The sequence below is a fragment of the Rattus norvegicus genome, chromosome 15 (assembly GCF_036323735.1).
Source record: "Rattus norvegicus strain BN/NHsdMcwi chromosome 15, GRCr8, whole genome shotgun sequence".
Taxonomy (NCBI): domain Eukaryota; kingdom Metazoa; phylum Chordata; class Mammalia; order Rodentia; family Muridae; genus Rattus; species Rattus norvegicus.
In genome coordinates this window covers 19,403,979-19,417,640 of record NC_086033.1, presented here as the reverse complement: position 1 = coordinate 19,417,640, position 13,662 = coordinate 19,403,979, and the positions used below count along the sequence as shown (strand labels likewise).

The window sequence follows — 13,662 nt, the reverse complement described above, 5'->3', positions numbered from 1 at the left end:
GTCTAGAAATAAAGCATTTCTCTCTGACTACCATCCCTCCATACCCTCTCTCTCAGGTGGTCTGGACTTGGCTATTGAAGGGCCCTCAAAAGCAGAGATCAGCTGCATTGACAACAAAGACGGGACATGTACAGTGACCTACCTGCCCACCTTGCCAGGGGACTATAGCATTCTGGTCAAGTACAATGACAAGCACATCCCTGGCAGCCCCTTCACTGCCAAGATCACAGGTAGGGTTACCCAGCTTACAGGAATGTCTCCTGGGTGGTTGAGCTCTGCCCAGCCCCACCCCACCCCATCTCCTCGTCAGCCTGGGGTGGCAATCTAGGTCAGCACTTGGTTTCTAAGTCTGACCGAGCTGCCTAGACCCTCTTTTTCTCATAACAAAGAAAAAGCAAGAGTTACCAACCAGAAAGCAAGCCCTCAGAATGAGGCATCAAGGCCATGCTTGCAAGCCCTCAGAAGGAAGAATTAAGGTGATGCTTGCAGGCAGAGTGCAGGAACGAAAGAGGCCTATCGACATCGCGCTATTTCAGTTAGATATCTGCTCCTTTTTACTGGTCAGAAAACTGAAATTTGTGGAGCTCGCCATTTAGCCAAGCTCCCTTTATTCAGAGGCAAGGTATTCCATTCCATAACCTACACTCCTGGCCTCTGTTCTGCCGGCTGAGTTTGGAGCATATGGTGGGTTCTCTGGAGATGTACACGTCCAAGTTCTTGCCTCCGTAATACTTAGACCTGTTTGCAGCACGCAGTAACACTGTGGGGAGTGGGGTTCAAGCTTCTCTGGGAAATGCCCAAAGGCAGCAAGTGGGAACTGCCTTCTGTTGCCAAAAATTCCTTTAATATTTTTTTAAAATTCAGAATACAAAGTAATGGCTTCTATTACTGAATTTTCATATATATGTATTATACTTTATTCTAATTCATCCTCTTCCTCTATGACCCTCTCCTACTGCCTGCCTCTTAGGGGTTCCCTTCACCCCTCAAATTGTTCCCTGTTCTGTTTTTGTTCTACATGTATTTTCTTACCTTCTCTCACTTCCCCTATGTCCCCCTCCCTTAAGATAGCTTCCTTCCCTCTCATGGTCCCTTTCTAGTTTCTTCCCCCCCCCCCAGACAGACAGACAGACAGACAGACAGACAGACACATACTTAACGTCGGATAGAAAGCATGTGGTGTTGGTCTTTCTGAGTCGTCCTGACTTCAGTTAATATGACAATTTCCATTCATCTGTTTTCCTGCAGATATTCTGATTTAACTTTTTAAATATTATTTCATCCTTTCTACACAGCTCGTTTTCTCTATCTTCTCATCCGTTGGTGGGCTTCTAGGCTGGTTCTGTCCCCTAACTATTGTGAATAGACCAGCAGTGAACTCGGATGCGCAGGTGTCTCTGTGGTGTATTGACTTAGAGTCTTTCAGGAGTAGTAGAGGTTGATCAAATGGTAAATCTACTCTCAGGTTTTTGAGAACTTTCCACACTGATTTTTTACAGAGGGCGGCGGCATTCGTTTACATTCCAACCGGCAGCAAATAAGGATTCCTTTTGCCATCAATAGTTGTACTTCGAGTTGTAGATGGTAGTCATTCAGATTGGGGTGAGACGGTGTCTCAAAACAGATTGCATAGTGGCAGTGGCAGTGGCAGTGAACTCCTTTAGTCCCAGCATTCCAGAGACAGAGGCGGTGGATCTCTGAGTTAAAGGCCAACCTGGTCTATAGAGAGAGTTACAGAATAGCCAGGGGTACACAGAGAGAAACACTGTCTTGAAAAAAGAATAGGTTTAATTTGCATTTTTCTGCTGGCTAATTTTTCTATTGAGCTCATTTTTAAAAAATACTTATTAACCACTTGTTATTTCTTTTGAGAACTGTTACTAACCCATATTGTTTGAATGATTTTTTTTTTACTTTCTAATCTCTTGCAGTTCTTTTTATATTATGCAGATTAATTCCTTACCTCGATGTGTAGACAAGGTCACACCCCTGTTCCTACCCTACCTCCCAATTCTATAGACTGTCTCTCCTCTCTGACATTTTGTTTGCTGTGCAGATGCCGTTTAACTTCATGTAATCCCATTTGTCACTTTGGAGATTATCTACTGTGCTATTGGAATCTTTGTTTTTTAGGGTTTTGGGTTTTTTTTCTATTTCCTCCTGCAGTTTCCAAATTCCTAGTCTCATCTTGATGTCTCGTTTGATCCATTTTGAATTGAGTTTTATACAAATAAAAGATAGATGTTTAGTTCTTCTACATGTCAAAGATTTCCTTTAGAAGTCAGTTCACAAGGATTCCTCCTTCCAGCTCAGGTTCCTTCCAGCTCCTTCCTTGTCTTGCTCTGAACCAGTCATAACTGCCCATCATCCTCCTACGATGATGATTATATACCCCTTGTCAGAGGCACATGGCTAGTGTCCACCTGTGGGTAATAGATTCTGGACTGCACATCTCCAAGTGCCATGTAGACGGTACTCTAGACAGCTAGAGCTATGCTAGCACATGTAACCGGAGCCATGTTGCTTCTTCTCAGATGATAGCAGACGCTGCTCCCAAGTGAAGCTGGGCTCGGCTGCTGACTTCCTTCTGGACATCAGTGAGACCGACCTCAGCACCCTGACAGCCAGTATCAAGGCCCCATCTGGACGTGATGAGCCCTGTCTGCTAAAGAGACTACCCAACAACCACATTGGTGAGCTTCGGCCTGCCAGCATGGTAGGGTGTAGGGTCGGGAGCAGAGATGCCTAGGAAGTGGGTGGTTCGTTGGAGGATGCTGTGGTAACCTGTATCACACATAGGCCTCCCCATCAGTGTTAACATCTGTGGATGTTGGATTGTTGCAATGTAAGGCAGTCATATTTCCAGTTTTGAGACTATGCCATATTGGTCAGTTTTCTCACTGCTATGACAGACTACCTTGCAAAAGCAGAGTGAGAACGGAGAGGAGTATTTTCATTCTCGGTTCAGTGATATAGCCCATCACGGTGGAAATTGTTATGTGACAGAGAGCAAGACAGATGAAGGCTGGCGTTCAGCTTAACTTGATTTTTATATAGTCTGGAACCCCAGTCCATCGAGTGAGCACAACGTCAAGGTTGGATCTTCCCACCTCAGTTAACCTAATCTAGAAAGGCCGTCCATCCATCACAGACACACATAGGGTCTTTCTCCTAGATCATTTTAGACTGTGTCAAGTTAATCATGAACACATTCTGTATCACAACCATTCTCCTCCCCTCACTTCTCCCTTCATCCTTTCTCCCCATCCCCTTAATAACCCTCCACCTGTGTTCTTGTCCAGGCATTTCCTTCATCCCCCGAGAGGTGGGTGAACATCTAGTCAGCATCAAGAAGAACGGCAACCACGTGGCCAATAGCCCTGTATCCATCATGGTGGTCCAGTCTGAGATTGGTGATGCACGCCGTGCCAAAGTCTATGGCCGAGGCCTGTCAGAAGGCCGGACTTTCGAGATGTCTGACTTCATCGTGGACACGAGAGATGCAGGTCTGTAGGGTGGTCCCTTGGGAAATGCCCAGAGCGTGTGGCAACGGGTTCATTCTTTTCATACTGCCAACTCTTTTATCCCCATGCCTCCTTCAGCCTCTTAGATGAGAGTGCTTGCTTCTACCTGAATCGCAAGAGAAAAAAAACTGAGACACCTGGGAATAACCATCCCATCTGTTTCCAGGATCCAAACCCACACCTAAAAGATCTCACGAATCTGTTAAGTGTGCTCATAGCACTGTTCTCAGCTCCCAGGGTCTCCTCAGCGAACATGGTGGGACAGTTGAATGGTGCTTTGAGCAAGATAAGGCATAGCGTCCCCACATCTCTCTTTGAGATGCTTTGAGTTACCTTGGGCTCTCTCAAGCCATACCACATCCCAGTGCCTTTGTCTCTGTCTTCTTGAGCGGCCATGGCAGAGCTCTAGTCAAAGCTATAATCCCAGGACACAGATTGGAAAGATTTCTGCCCGCCACCCCTCCCTTCAATGCTCACGGGTAGGATTTCATGCTGTTGAACTCTCGGGCCCACTGTTTGAAAATTCAGATAACCCCTAAAGACAATCCAGGCATTCACTGAGGGGCATACAGCTCCCCAAGACACATACATGTTTGAATGGGACATTATAGATACCTTCAAGGAAGCAGTCGTCTGGTCAACGCCATGACTGGCAGGTTATCCTGCTGTAGAAATTCTCAGAGCCTTTAGCTTTCTCCTTTTGCTCTGTGGAAATTATTTCGGTATCAAGGGCCAGGTATCCCTTCTGCATTCATCACACCCCGCCCTTAGGAGTTGTGTCAGGATAGGCTGCTGTGTTGCAGGCTATGGTGGCATATCCTTGGCAGTAGAAGGACCCAGCAAGGTGGACATCCAGACAGAGGACCTGGAGGACGGTACCTGCAAGGTGTCCTACTTCCCCACTGTGCCTGGGGTCTATATCGTCTCCACCAAATTTGCTGACGAGCATGTGCCTGGTATGAGACCCCTCTGCCCTTCCTCTGTGATGTTTGGGTTTTTGGTAAATGCCATCTGGTGTGCCTTAGCGTCAAGGCTGCTCACGGGGTCCCTCTCGTTCTCGCAGGAAGCCCATTCACTGTGAAGATCAGCGGTGAGGGAAGAGTCAAGGAGAGCATCACCCGGACGAGCCGGGCTCCATCTGTGGCCACGGTTGGCAGTATCTGTGACCTGAACCTGAAGATCCCAGGTGAGTGGGACAGGCAGCAGCCAGCGCCTCGGGACCGAGTGCAGGCATGACCTAAAGCACACTGTCCACCCTGGGGACACTTGCATTCTATATAGGCTTTTTCTTATTTACTTAAAAAAAGGGGTGAGAAGTCTTAATACATAGCACGAGTGGCCTTAAACCTATGATTCTCCTGCCTCAGCCTCCGCAGTGCCTGCTAGGGCTGTAGGCTAGGGACACCACAGTGAGCTTTTTGTTTTTAAAGAAGCTTCACTTAGAAAAAATGTGCTTACTTACCTCTTACCTTTTTCTTCCAAATGAAAATAGTCTTGTTGAATTGCCAAGGGGAAATAGAGATCTGCTTTTAGATTTTACTCTTTGCCAGTGAAAATCCTGTCAGTAGGAACAGGGCCTGCAGATAACCAAGGTCTGGAAGTATTTAGGGTGGGAGACCTAGCAGCAGCCTTTTGGTTCATCTCTCTTATCCTTAACGGAAGGACTAGAGCGTTGCTGCAAAGCTGGCTGGGTCACTGAGCCACGTAAAATCGTTTTTCACAGAGGCCACATGCACTGGGAGCAGGCGAACAGCCTGTCTGGGATGTGGCTGGGATTCTTTGTGCACAGAGAATCCCTGTGTCCGTGAAAGCTTGAAGACTCCTCTGCCCACAGACTGGCAAGGCCTGTGGGAGTTGCACAGACGCTACAGGGAAGGGGAAGCATAAGGGAGCGAGGGAGACAGCCACGTTGGTAAAGTCTTTACTGCACCAGCGTGAGGCCTTAAATTTCATCTCCAGAACTTAATTTGAAAGAAGGAAGAGTCAGGGGCGACGATGCCTACGTGTAATCCCAGCACTGGGGAGGCAGAGACAGGAGGTCCTAGGCCTCTGTCCAGCCAGTCACTGATTGATACTCAGGTCGGTGAGATATGTTCTCAAAAAAACAAGGTGGATGGCTTCTAAGGAACAGGGCCTAAGGCTGTCCTCTGGCCCGCACATATGCACACGTGCATGCACACATGAAGACACATACAGATGCTAAAGAGGCACATATCTGATCTTAAGAGAAAGGGGCTCTTTCCCTACCCTGTACATTCCATTTACTGCCTCAGCTGTAGTAAGGGGGCTCCCATGCAAACACACCAGCATTGTCCTCGAGTGTGGATGTGGTTAACAGCTAGTTACTACAATCAAGACCACTTTTCACAAACTGTCGGTGGTACAGAGTTCATATGCTTCAAGGTGGAGGAAGATGGCTGGCCAGTGAATCTGGACTTGGTCATGCTCGGGTAAACCTTCCTCCAGAAATGGACTGACTCCTGTTGCTCTCCATCATCCACCAACAGGAGGCGCTCTGTTCTTTCTCCTGGGAAGATGTGATATCTCCATTCTAGTCTTATTTCTAGGATGACCTTAGGATGTGGACTTGGTTTGCTTCCCACTTTGTGTTTTGCCTTTCCTCTCTCTCTGCCGGCTCGTACCTGAGGAACCGTGCGTGCGTGTGGACGTCTTTCCTGTCCGAAGCCTCTTCAGGCTCTTGGTCATTCTTTTCAGTTACTTGATAGCAGAGGAGTCTGCAGGAGACACTCTCGCTCACGCTCCACCAGATCCCCTCTCATCTGTTAGCCTGAGGAGACCTTGTCAGCTCCTTGGGACCCGGGCCTCTTGGATTATCCTAGTCACTAAGTAGTGTATCTTAACAACAAGGATACCTGCCCTCCTCCCAGCTCAGGGGCTGTGAGTCAAACTGGAATAGCATAAGAAGAAGACCTTCTTCTGTATTGCAGGTGGCTAACTTGTATGTTCACGTGGTGAGAGGAGAGAACAAAGGTTGTGGGGACCCTTGTAAGGAGCCTGGGTTGCCTCCCCGGTACCTCTCCAAAGCCAGTCTGTGGGGTCGTGTTTGCCCAAGGAATCTGACAGGGGCACAGACCTTGGGTCCACCCATGGCATGCCTGCTGCTCAACCTCTCTTCCTTTCTCTGTCCGTAGAATACAGGACCATGCACTGCTGCGTGGTACAGTTCTATCGGGGCTCTAGGTGATGGCAACATCCAGTGCCACCTGCTTGTCTCCTCCATGCCAGTGCAGGCAGAGTTGTGCGTGTGTGTATGTGTGTGTGTGTGTGTGTGTGTGTGTGTGTGTGTGTGTGTGTGTGTGTGACATTAGCAGCTCGTCTCGTAGACGTGATTTGCTCCCTGGTGCTTGCAACCCAAGACACTGCTTTCCTGAGAGCATGGCCTCTTTGGCCTTTGCTGAGAGCCTTGCTCACACATGGTTCCTCCTTTGTCGTGGAGGTTGACGCGCGCTCACTTTTGTATCTCAATGACCTTGTTGCCCGAAAGAAGCAGCACGGCTTGACCGTAAGAGATGAAGGTTCTTGGGGCCAGTGAGGTGACTCAGTTGGCTGAGGGGCCTGCCACTAAGCCCGATGGCATAGGTTTGATTCTCAGGGCTGACATGTTGGCTGGAGAAAACTCCTGCAAGCTGTCTCCTGACCTCCACACGCAGGCTGTAGCACACTTGCTTTTATACACACATTGTAGGACCCCGATCAGCCCTACGTCCTGGAGGTCCCACTCACGAAAACACGGAGACAGAGAACGATGCAATCGAGCAAGAAGTTTAATGATCCGGTGCACTGGGGTGGCCCTGTCATCTGGACAGTGGCGACCCCCGGTAACAAAAGCACACACTGTTTATACTCCTGTGGAGGACAGCCTCTGGCAACAGCATGAGGTGGTCCTTGATGACGCACAGTGACCTTTACACTCCTTAATGGAGAGGTATCTTTGGCACGAGGATGATGGACCGCTAAGGGCCCTTCCCTCTTCGAGGTTAGCTCGTTTCCTGGAACAGGGTGTTATCCTAAATTCTTTGGACAGGGTGTTAAAGTCCCAGCCACCTGGTGTTTCCCTAAGGCGGCCATTGTCGTTAAAGTTTGAATCTTACAACATAGGTACATAGTACCTAAGCTGGTAGAAACGTAAGAGAGAAACGAGTAGAAACGTAAAAGAGAAACGGGTAGAAACATGTGGGTTTTATCCCATGCCGTAGCTCTCCTAGTGTGATGCTGCCATGTAGAGGTAACTAGGCTCCAGCCATAGCTGCTGCCATAACTCAGTGGGACAGGAAGCGCCAGTCCCTCATGCTGGCCACAGGAAAGCAGGCCTCTACCCCCAAGGAGAGTCTGAGCACCTCACCATGCCCGGACTATACCTGCTGTACCCTTCTCTGCTTGTCCTGTGTGTCCTGCACGGCCCCAGGCCTTTGCCCTAATTCTCTTCTCCCAACCTTTTACTCTCAGAGATCAACAGCAGTGACATGTCTGCCCATGTCACCAGCCCCTCTGGTCATGTCACCGAGGCAGAGATCGTCCCTGTGGGAAAGAACTCTCACTGTGTCAGATTTGTGCCCCAGGAGATGGGCGTCCACACAGTCAGCGTCAAGTACCGTGGACAGCACGTAACAGGAAGCCCCTTCCAGTTCACCGTGGGGCCCCTTGGAGAAGGGGGTGCCCACAAGGTCCGAGCAGGAGGCCCTGGTCTGGAGAGGGGAGAAGCAGGTATCCCAGGTAAGAATTTGGGCCAAGTAAGTGTACACCGTGCTCTAAAGAGAAAACTCCAGTGGGTGACACTGTAAGGGAAATTCCTCATTCAAAGCCTTTAAAGCTAAGTAATGTCAGAGCCCCTCACCTACACGAAGCTAAACAGGCTTAGACAGGTTTTGCTGAGTCTGACATTAGTGTCCATTAAGGCTCTGAAGAAGAAAGCAGTAACTATTTCCAGTGCGTTCCTGAGCCGGTGCTGTGCAGCTCAGAATGCTACAAAAGTGACTTGAGGGTCCCCTTTCGTGGTGGCTGCTGTGTGTAGGAGGAGGTGCTGTAGAATCTGAGCACACACATCCTTTTCTGGTTTGGTTTTGGGTGTGTTCTTGGTGCTGGAATCCATATGAACTTCACGATCATTGATGGTGCTGCAGAAACCACAATGATGGCCTGGGTTCTGCTTGGGGCAAAGGGAAGTGTTGGCGAGGGACTGGACCTTCACTGCTGGCTTGAGCGAGGAGAGGGGCCAGGTCTCTTTCTCTCGGGCTCTCTCACTAACCGGGTGTTTCTTTGCTCTCAGCCGAGTTCAGCATCTGGACCCGGGAAGCAGGTGCTGGTGGCCTCTCCATTGCTGTCGAGGGCCCTAGTAAGGCCGAGATCACATTCGATGACCATAAAAATGGGTCATGCGGTGTGTCTTATATTGCCCAAGAGCCTGGTATGTACTCAAGGGTTGACTGAGGATGTTTTCCTTGTCTGGAGATTGGTTTAGTTGCCAGGATCAGAAATTCACCAGCTCAGGTCAGACACGTAGGTATTTTGCATGTGGGGGGCTCATGGGGAGAGCCCTTAGTCCTCCAAGAGATGAGGATTTTTGATCTCGTCATCTCTTGTCTTTTACTGATGGTCTCTGCTTGCTTCCTTTCAAATGCTGCATTCTGTCCACTGACCATCCGGATCCCCACCCCCCCATCCCCCCCTCCCCCGAGAGTGACCTCAGAGCTGGTTTGACTGCTCTCAGCATCTGAGAGAACCTAGAGCAGAAATTTGTCGCCTTCTTTGTCTCTGAGACCCTTTGGATAAAACCTGTCCTCACCATAGTTTTGCGGCATACGCAAGATCAAGTACATTAAGTCATAAAAGGAATCAGTTTTATTAAAATACAGTTGTAAATGCAAGTATAGTGTCCCATGCCACCTGGGAGGCTGATTGCCAAGAGGATGAACCAGACAGTGTGCACTCCAGGCTGACCTGGGCTGCAAAGGGCACCTTGTTTTAAATAAAACTGAATTAAATATAGTTATCAAACACATAGCAGTAAAGCATAGATGACTATTAGTATATTAATAAATGATATATTATTAATAAATGATAAAGTTTGACACAAGTACATTGGTCTTAATTTCAAAGTACCAATGAGTATAAGTGATGATGCCAAGATAGGTACAGTGCTTAAAATTGAATAAAAAAAACCTTGATATATAATGTATAATATTGGCAATATAAGGTGCAGATGCTTCTCGTGTGTGGTGACTGCTAGTTGGTATTTCTAATGCAGAATCCTTTCAGTTAGAGATTAGTAAAAATATAGATGTAACTGCCTTTTCTATTCAAGCCCCTGGGGTCTCTTGGATTCCATACAGAGATAAATAAAATAAAATCATATAAATAAAATCGTATCACCTATAAAATCAATCAGCTACGGCCCTAACCACTGCTAGTCTCTGAAGACATTTGAAGCCCAGCTTAAGGCAGTGACCACTGTGGAAATACCTTTCTGAAGGTCTCTGAAATGCTGGGGCTTTCCTATCCCAACAGGTAACTACGAGGTGTCTATCAAGTTCAACGATGAGCACATCCCTGACAGCCCTTACCTGGTGCCCGTCATCGCGCCCTCAGACGACGCCCGCTGCCTCACTGTTCTGAGCCTTCAGGTGAGGCACAAGGAAGCATCCATCTGCTTGGCCATAGGCCGACCAGTGAGACTCCTGGACTCCTGAGGCCACATTAATCCTGTCCTGGGTACCAAGCCCCGTTGACAGTTGGCACCCAGGTGTTGCCATTCATGGGGTAGCAGTTCTATGGCAGGGTCACCTCCTTATGCCCTCAAGACGAAAGACAATTTGTGCAAGCACAAACAGACTTGATAAACAATATACCTTACCACTGAGGGACAAGTTCGCTTTTAAATATTTATTCAAGAGAAACAAAGGAAGCCTGTTAATCATTGGTTGAGGGAGCAGGGCAGATTTCAAAAGAGAACAGACAATGCTGCCAGTCTGGTGACTTACTTGTACCTATCGTGATTGTTGGCTTCCTTTCCCTAAAGCTAACTGCGTTTTTTGTTTAAATTAGGGTGATTTCCTTGTAAGTGTACAGGGAATTCTCCTGAGAACTTATCAGTGTCACTTCAGTAAGTCTTTGCAACACCCTAACGGGCAGCCTCTCTTAACTTAATTTTAAAGATGGTTCAGAGTGATTCTAGCCAGGAGCCAGCTACTGTGAGGTATCAAGAGTGAAGGCTCTGTCCCCAAAAGCCTGCTCCCCTGTGATTGTACACTTGGCTTTAGCATCACACAGGTGCACATATGTGTACGTGTACATGCACGCGCACACACACACACACACACACACACACACACACACACACGGTTACATTAGCATCAGAGCCACACTGAGAGCCACTGGGGCTGCCTCTGTATCAGCTTAGGGCACTGAACTTGTTTCAATTAGGAGAAGCAAATAGCTTGTCCAGTATCGCCCGAATACCCCAAACTAGTTTCCAGTTAGTGGGGTCTCCAAGTAGCCTCTAGCTATCCCAGTTCTTAAAAGTACCTGGGTTAGAATCCAAACTGGCATTTGCCATGGATGATAACAGCAACTAGCTACCCATCTTACGCTGAGAGAACGGACTGCGGCTAGTTAGAGACCCAGACGTTAGCTAGCACACCAGGATCCCAGATTACGATTGATGAGGTCTCGATGGGAGAAGCCCAGGGGTCCTAACTGGTCGCTGTGGTGTAGATGTTTTTCTTGTGTTTCATTTAAAGGCTTCTTAACAGGACTCTCTTTTGCGGCCGACCTAACTAAAACCTTTAGAGGGAGATAAATGGGGCATTTCTTGAGGGCAGAGAGCTGCCCTCCCGCATCTCGAAGATTTCTTTTCAGATCTTCAGAAGCATTTATCTCCCTCTTGAGGATTTAGCAGCTACAGACTCAGGTAACAGAAATGATTGCTCCTCTCCAGCACTTGTGCCGAGTCCTCCTGTCACGGTTTGCTCCTGAGTATTTCTGTGTGAACTCTTCCATGCTCAGGGATATGTAAATTATTTATCAGACCCTCAGCAGAGGCCTGAACAACATCTGGTGCTGGGGAGATGTGAGAAGTATGTTTTGTTTTATCTGGCTTTTGAGGTGTCACAGAAAAGTGGAGTTGGCTGGCATTGTGTGGGGGAGGGGACAAAGTGGGGGGTTCTCTGGAAATTAAAGAGCCCTTGAGTTTGTGATACGGCCTCCCTCCCCAGGCTGTAACCTCCTGGCAGCAGAGTTCATAGAACATTCCGCATACGCCTCATCATCACAGTGTGATTTAATAGTCACCAGCCACATGTGGCTGCCCAATCAAGGCGCTGCTAGAGAAACTGATCTTTGTTACACAATTTAAAGTGCTTCAAATTGGTCCGTTTCCGTCTGTGGCTAGGGACGGACCCAGAAAGGGAGCACGGTGTGTTAGGGGCCTGCTGTGGAGATGTGGTCCTTGCACCAGCGCCTAGCCTAGGCATTTCTAGAAACATTGTTAAAATCAGCATTTTAACCACGTTCCTGGATAGCTCCTTTGCATACTAAGTATGACTTCTGCAGCTGCCTCCGAGGAACAGCAAGTTTAAACCAAAACCGGGGCAGGTAAAACCTTACTTCCTGGACCGTGTGGGCCATCCGTAATCAAACAGCTTGCTTTGTTCTGAGTACCCTAAGCCCCGCCCTCCAAGAATGTGTACTTCATAGTGCTATGACATTCTTGAAGCCTTCTTGTGGATGGACTGAGGCTTGATCATCATGTTTTGTGTGTTCCTCACAGCCAGTCTCTGAGATAGGGCCTCTCTGAGATAGGGCCGGGAAGTTCGTCCATTCTACAAACAAGGAAGTTGAGATTCAGATTTAACAGCTTAGTTTTACTAACTGAGAAAGTAGTTAGGCGAAGTGCAGCCTACATAGCACGTGTTGCTCCTTTGCATTTATCAAAAGTGCTGCCCGGTCCTGCACTTAAATTAAAAAAAAAAAAATTTAACAACAAAAGCAATGACATAAAAACTCAGCTCCTGTCATGAACTCTGCACCCAGACTCCTCCTAAAAAGAATGATGGTGGTGGTGGTAGTGGTAATGATGATGATGGTGGTGGTGATGATGGTGGTGATGGTGATGATGATGGTAATGATGGTGATGATGGTGGTGATGGTGGTGGTGGTGGTAGTGATGGTGGCGGTGGTAGTGATGGTGGTGGTGATGATGGTGGTGATGGTAGTGGTGATGATGATGATGGTAATGATGGTGGTGATGGTGGTGGTGGTGGTGAGGATGGTGATGATGATGGTGGTGATGATGATGATAGTGGTGATGGTGGTGGTGATAATGATGTGGTGGTGATGGTGGTGGTGGTAGTGAGGATGGTGATGATGATGGTGGTGATGATGATGATAGTAGTGATGGTGGTGGTGATAATGATGGTGGTGGTGGTGGTAATGGTGGTAGTGATAGTAATGACGGTGGTGGTGGTGGTGGTGGTGGCGGTGGTGGTGGTGGTGGTGATGCCAACAGCATCGGCAATTTAGCTGAACCAAGCAGTGTTTTGGCCTGTGGAGATCTTGTTTGGGATTTTCTTCTCTTGTCCGGAGTGTCTCAAGTCTCCCATCCCGGAAGCATCTCCCCAACCCTGATGTTTGGATATAAGGGTGCAGTGTGTGTTTGTTTCCTGGTAGGGATGTGGAAGCCAAGGCCGCCATGTGCCATGTTTTGTCATCGGTTTCACAGATGGGAATATTCAGGCCCGATGCGTGAGAACTCCCACCTGGAGCCTGCCATGGGTCAGCTCGTGCTTGGGAACACCGGGTACCATAACCTGTCTACTTTGTTAACTTCTCAGGAGTCAGGATTAAAAGTTAACCAGCCAGCATCCTTTGCTATAAGGTTGAATGGCGCCAAAGGAAAGATTGACGCAAAGGTGCACAGCCCCTCGGGAGCCGTGGAGGAATGCCACGTGTCTGAACTGGAGCCAGGTAAGCAGCAAGGCTGGCAGTGAGGTCCCAACCCCAGTCTTTCTGGCAGCACTCGGACAGCGGTGCCTCCTGCGTAGGGCTCTTCCGCTACCACACTGCCGGAGAGTCAACTTCTTTACACCGCCACTAGACATCATTTATAACACAGGGTCGGTCG

General features: G+C 48.3%; 1 protein-coding gene across 3 annotated transcripts in view; it reads left to right on the top strand.

Moving 5' to 3' along the window:
- Flnb (filamin B) overlaps positions 1-13,662 on the top strand; it is a 133,067-nt gene that overhangs the window by 107,638 nt on the left and 11,767 nt on the right. For all 3 annotated transcript variants that reach the window (XM_006251780.5, XM_006251781.5, NM_001107288.1), the window contains 9 exons: positions 57-230; positions 2,535-2,693; positions 3,303-3,506; positions 4,328-4,480; positions 4,588-4,710; positions 7,992-8,258; positions 8,812-8,949; positions 10,050-10,165; positions 13,373-13,505. In XM_006251780.5, the coding sequence (XP_006251842.1) occupies positions 57-230; positions 2,535-2,693; positions 3,303-3,506; positions 4,328-4,480; positions 4,588-4,710; positions 7,992-8,258; positions 8,812-8,949; positions 10,050-10,165; positions 13,373-13,505 (1,467 nt within the window). The remainder of the gene's footprint in view (positions 1-56; positions 231-2,534; positions 2,694-3,302; positions 3,507-4,327; positions 4,481-4,587; positions 4,711-7,991; positions 8,259-8,811; positions 8,950-10,049; positions 10,166-13,372; positions 13,506-13,662) is intronic.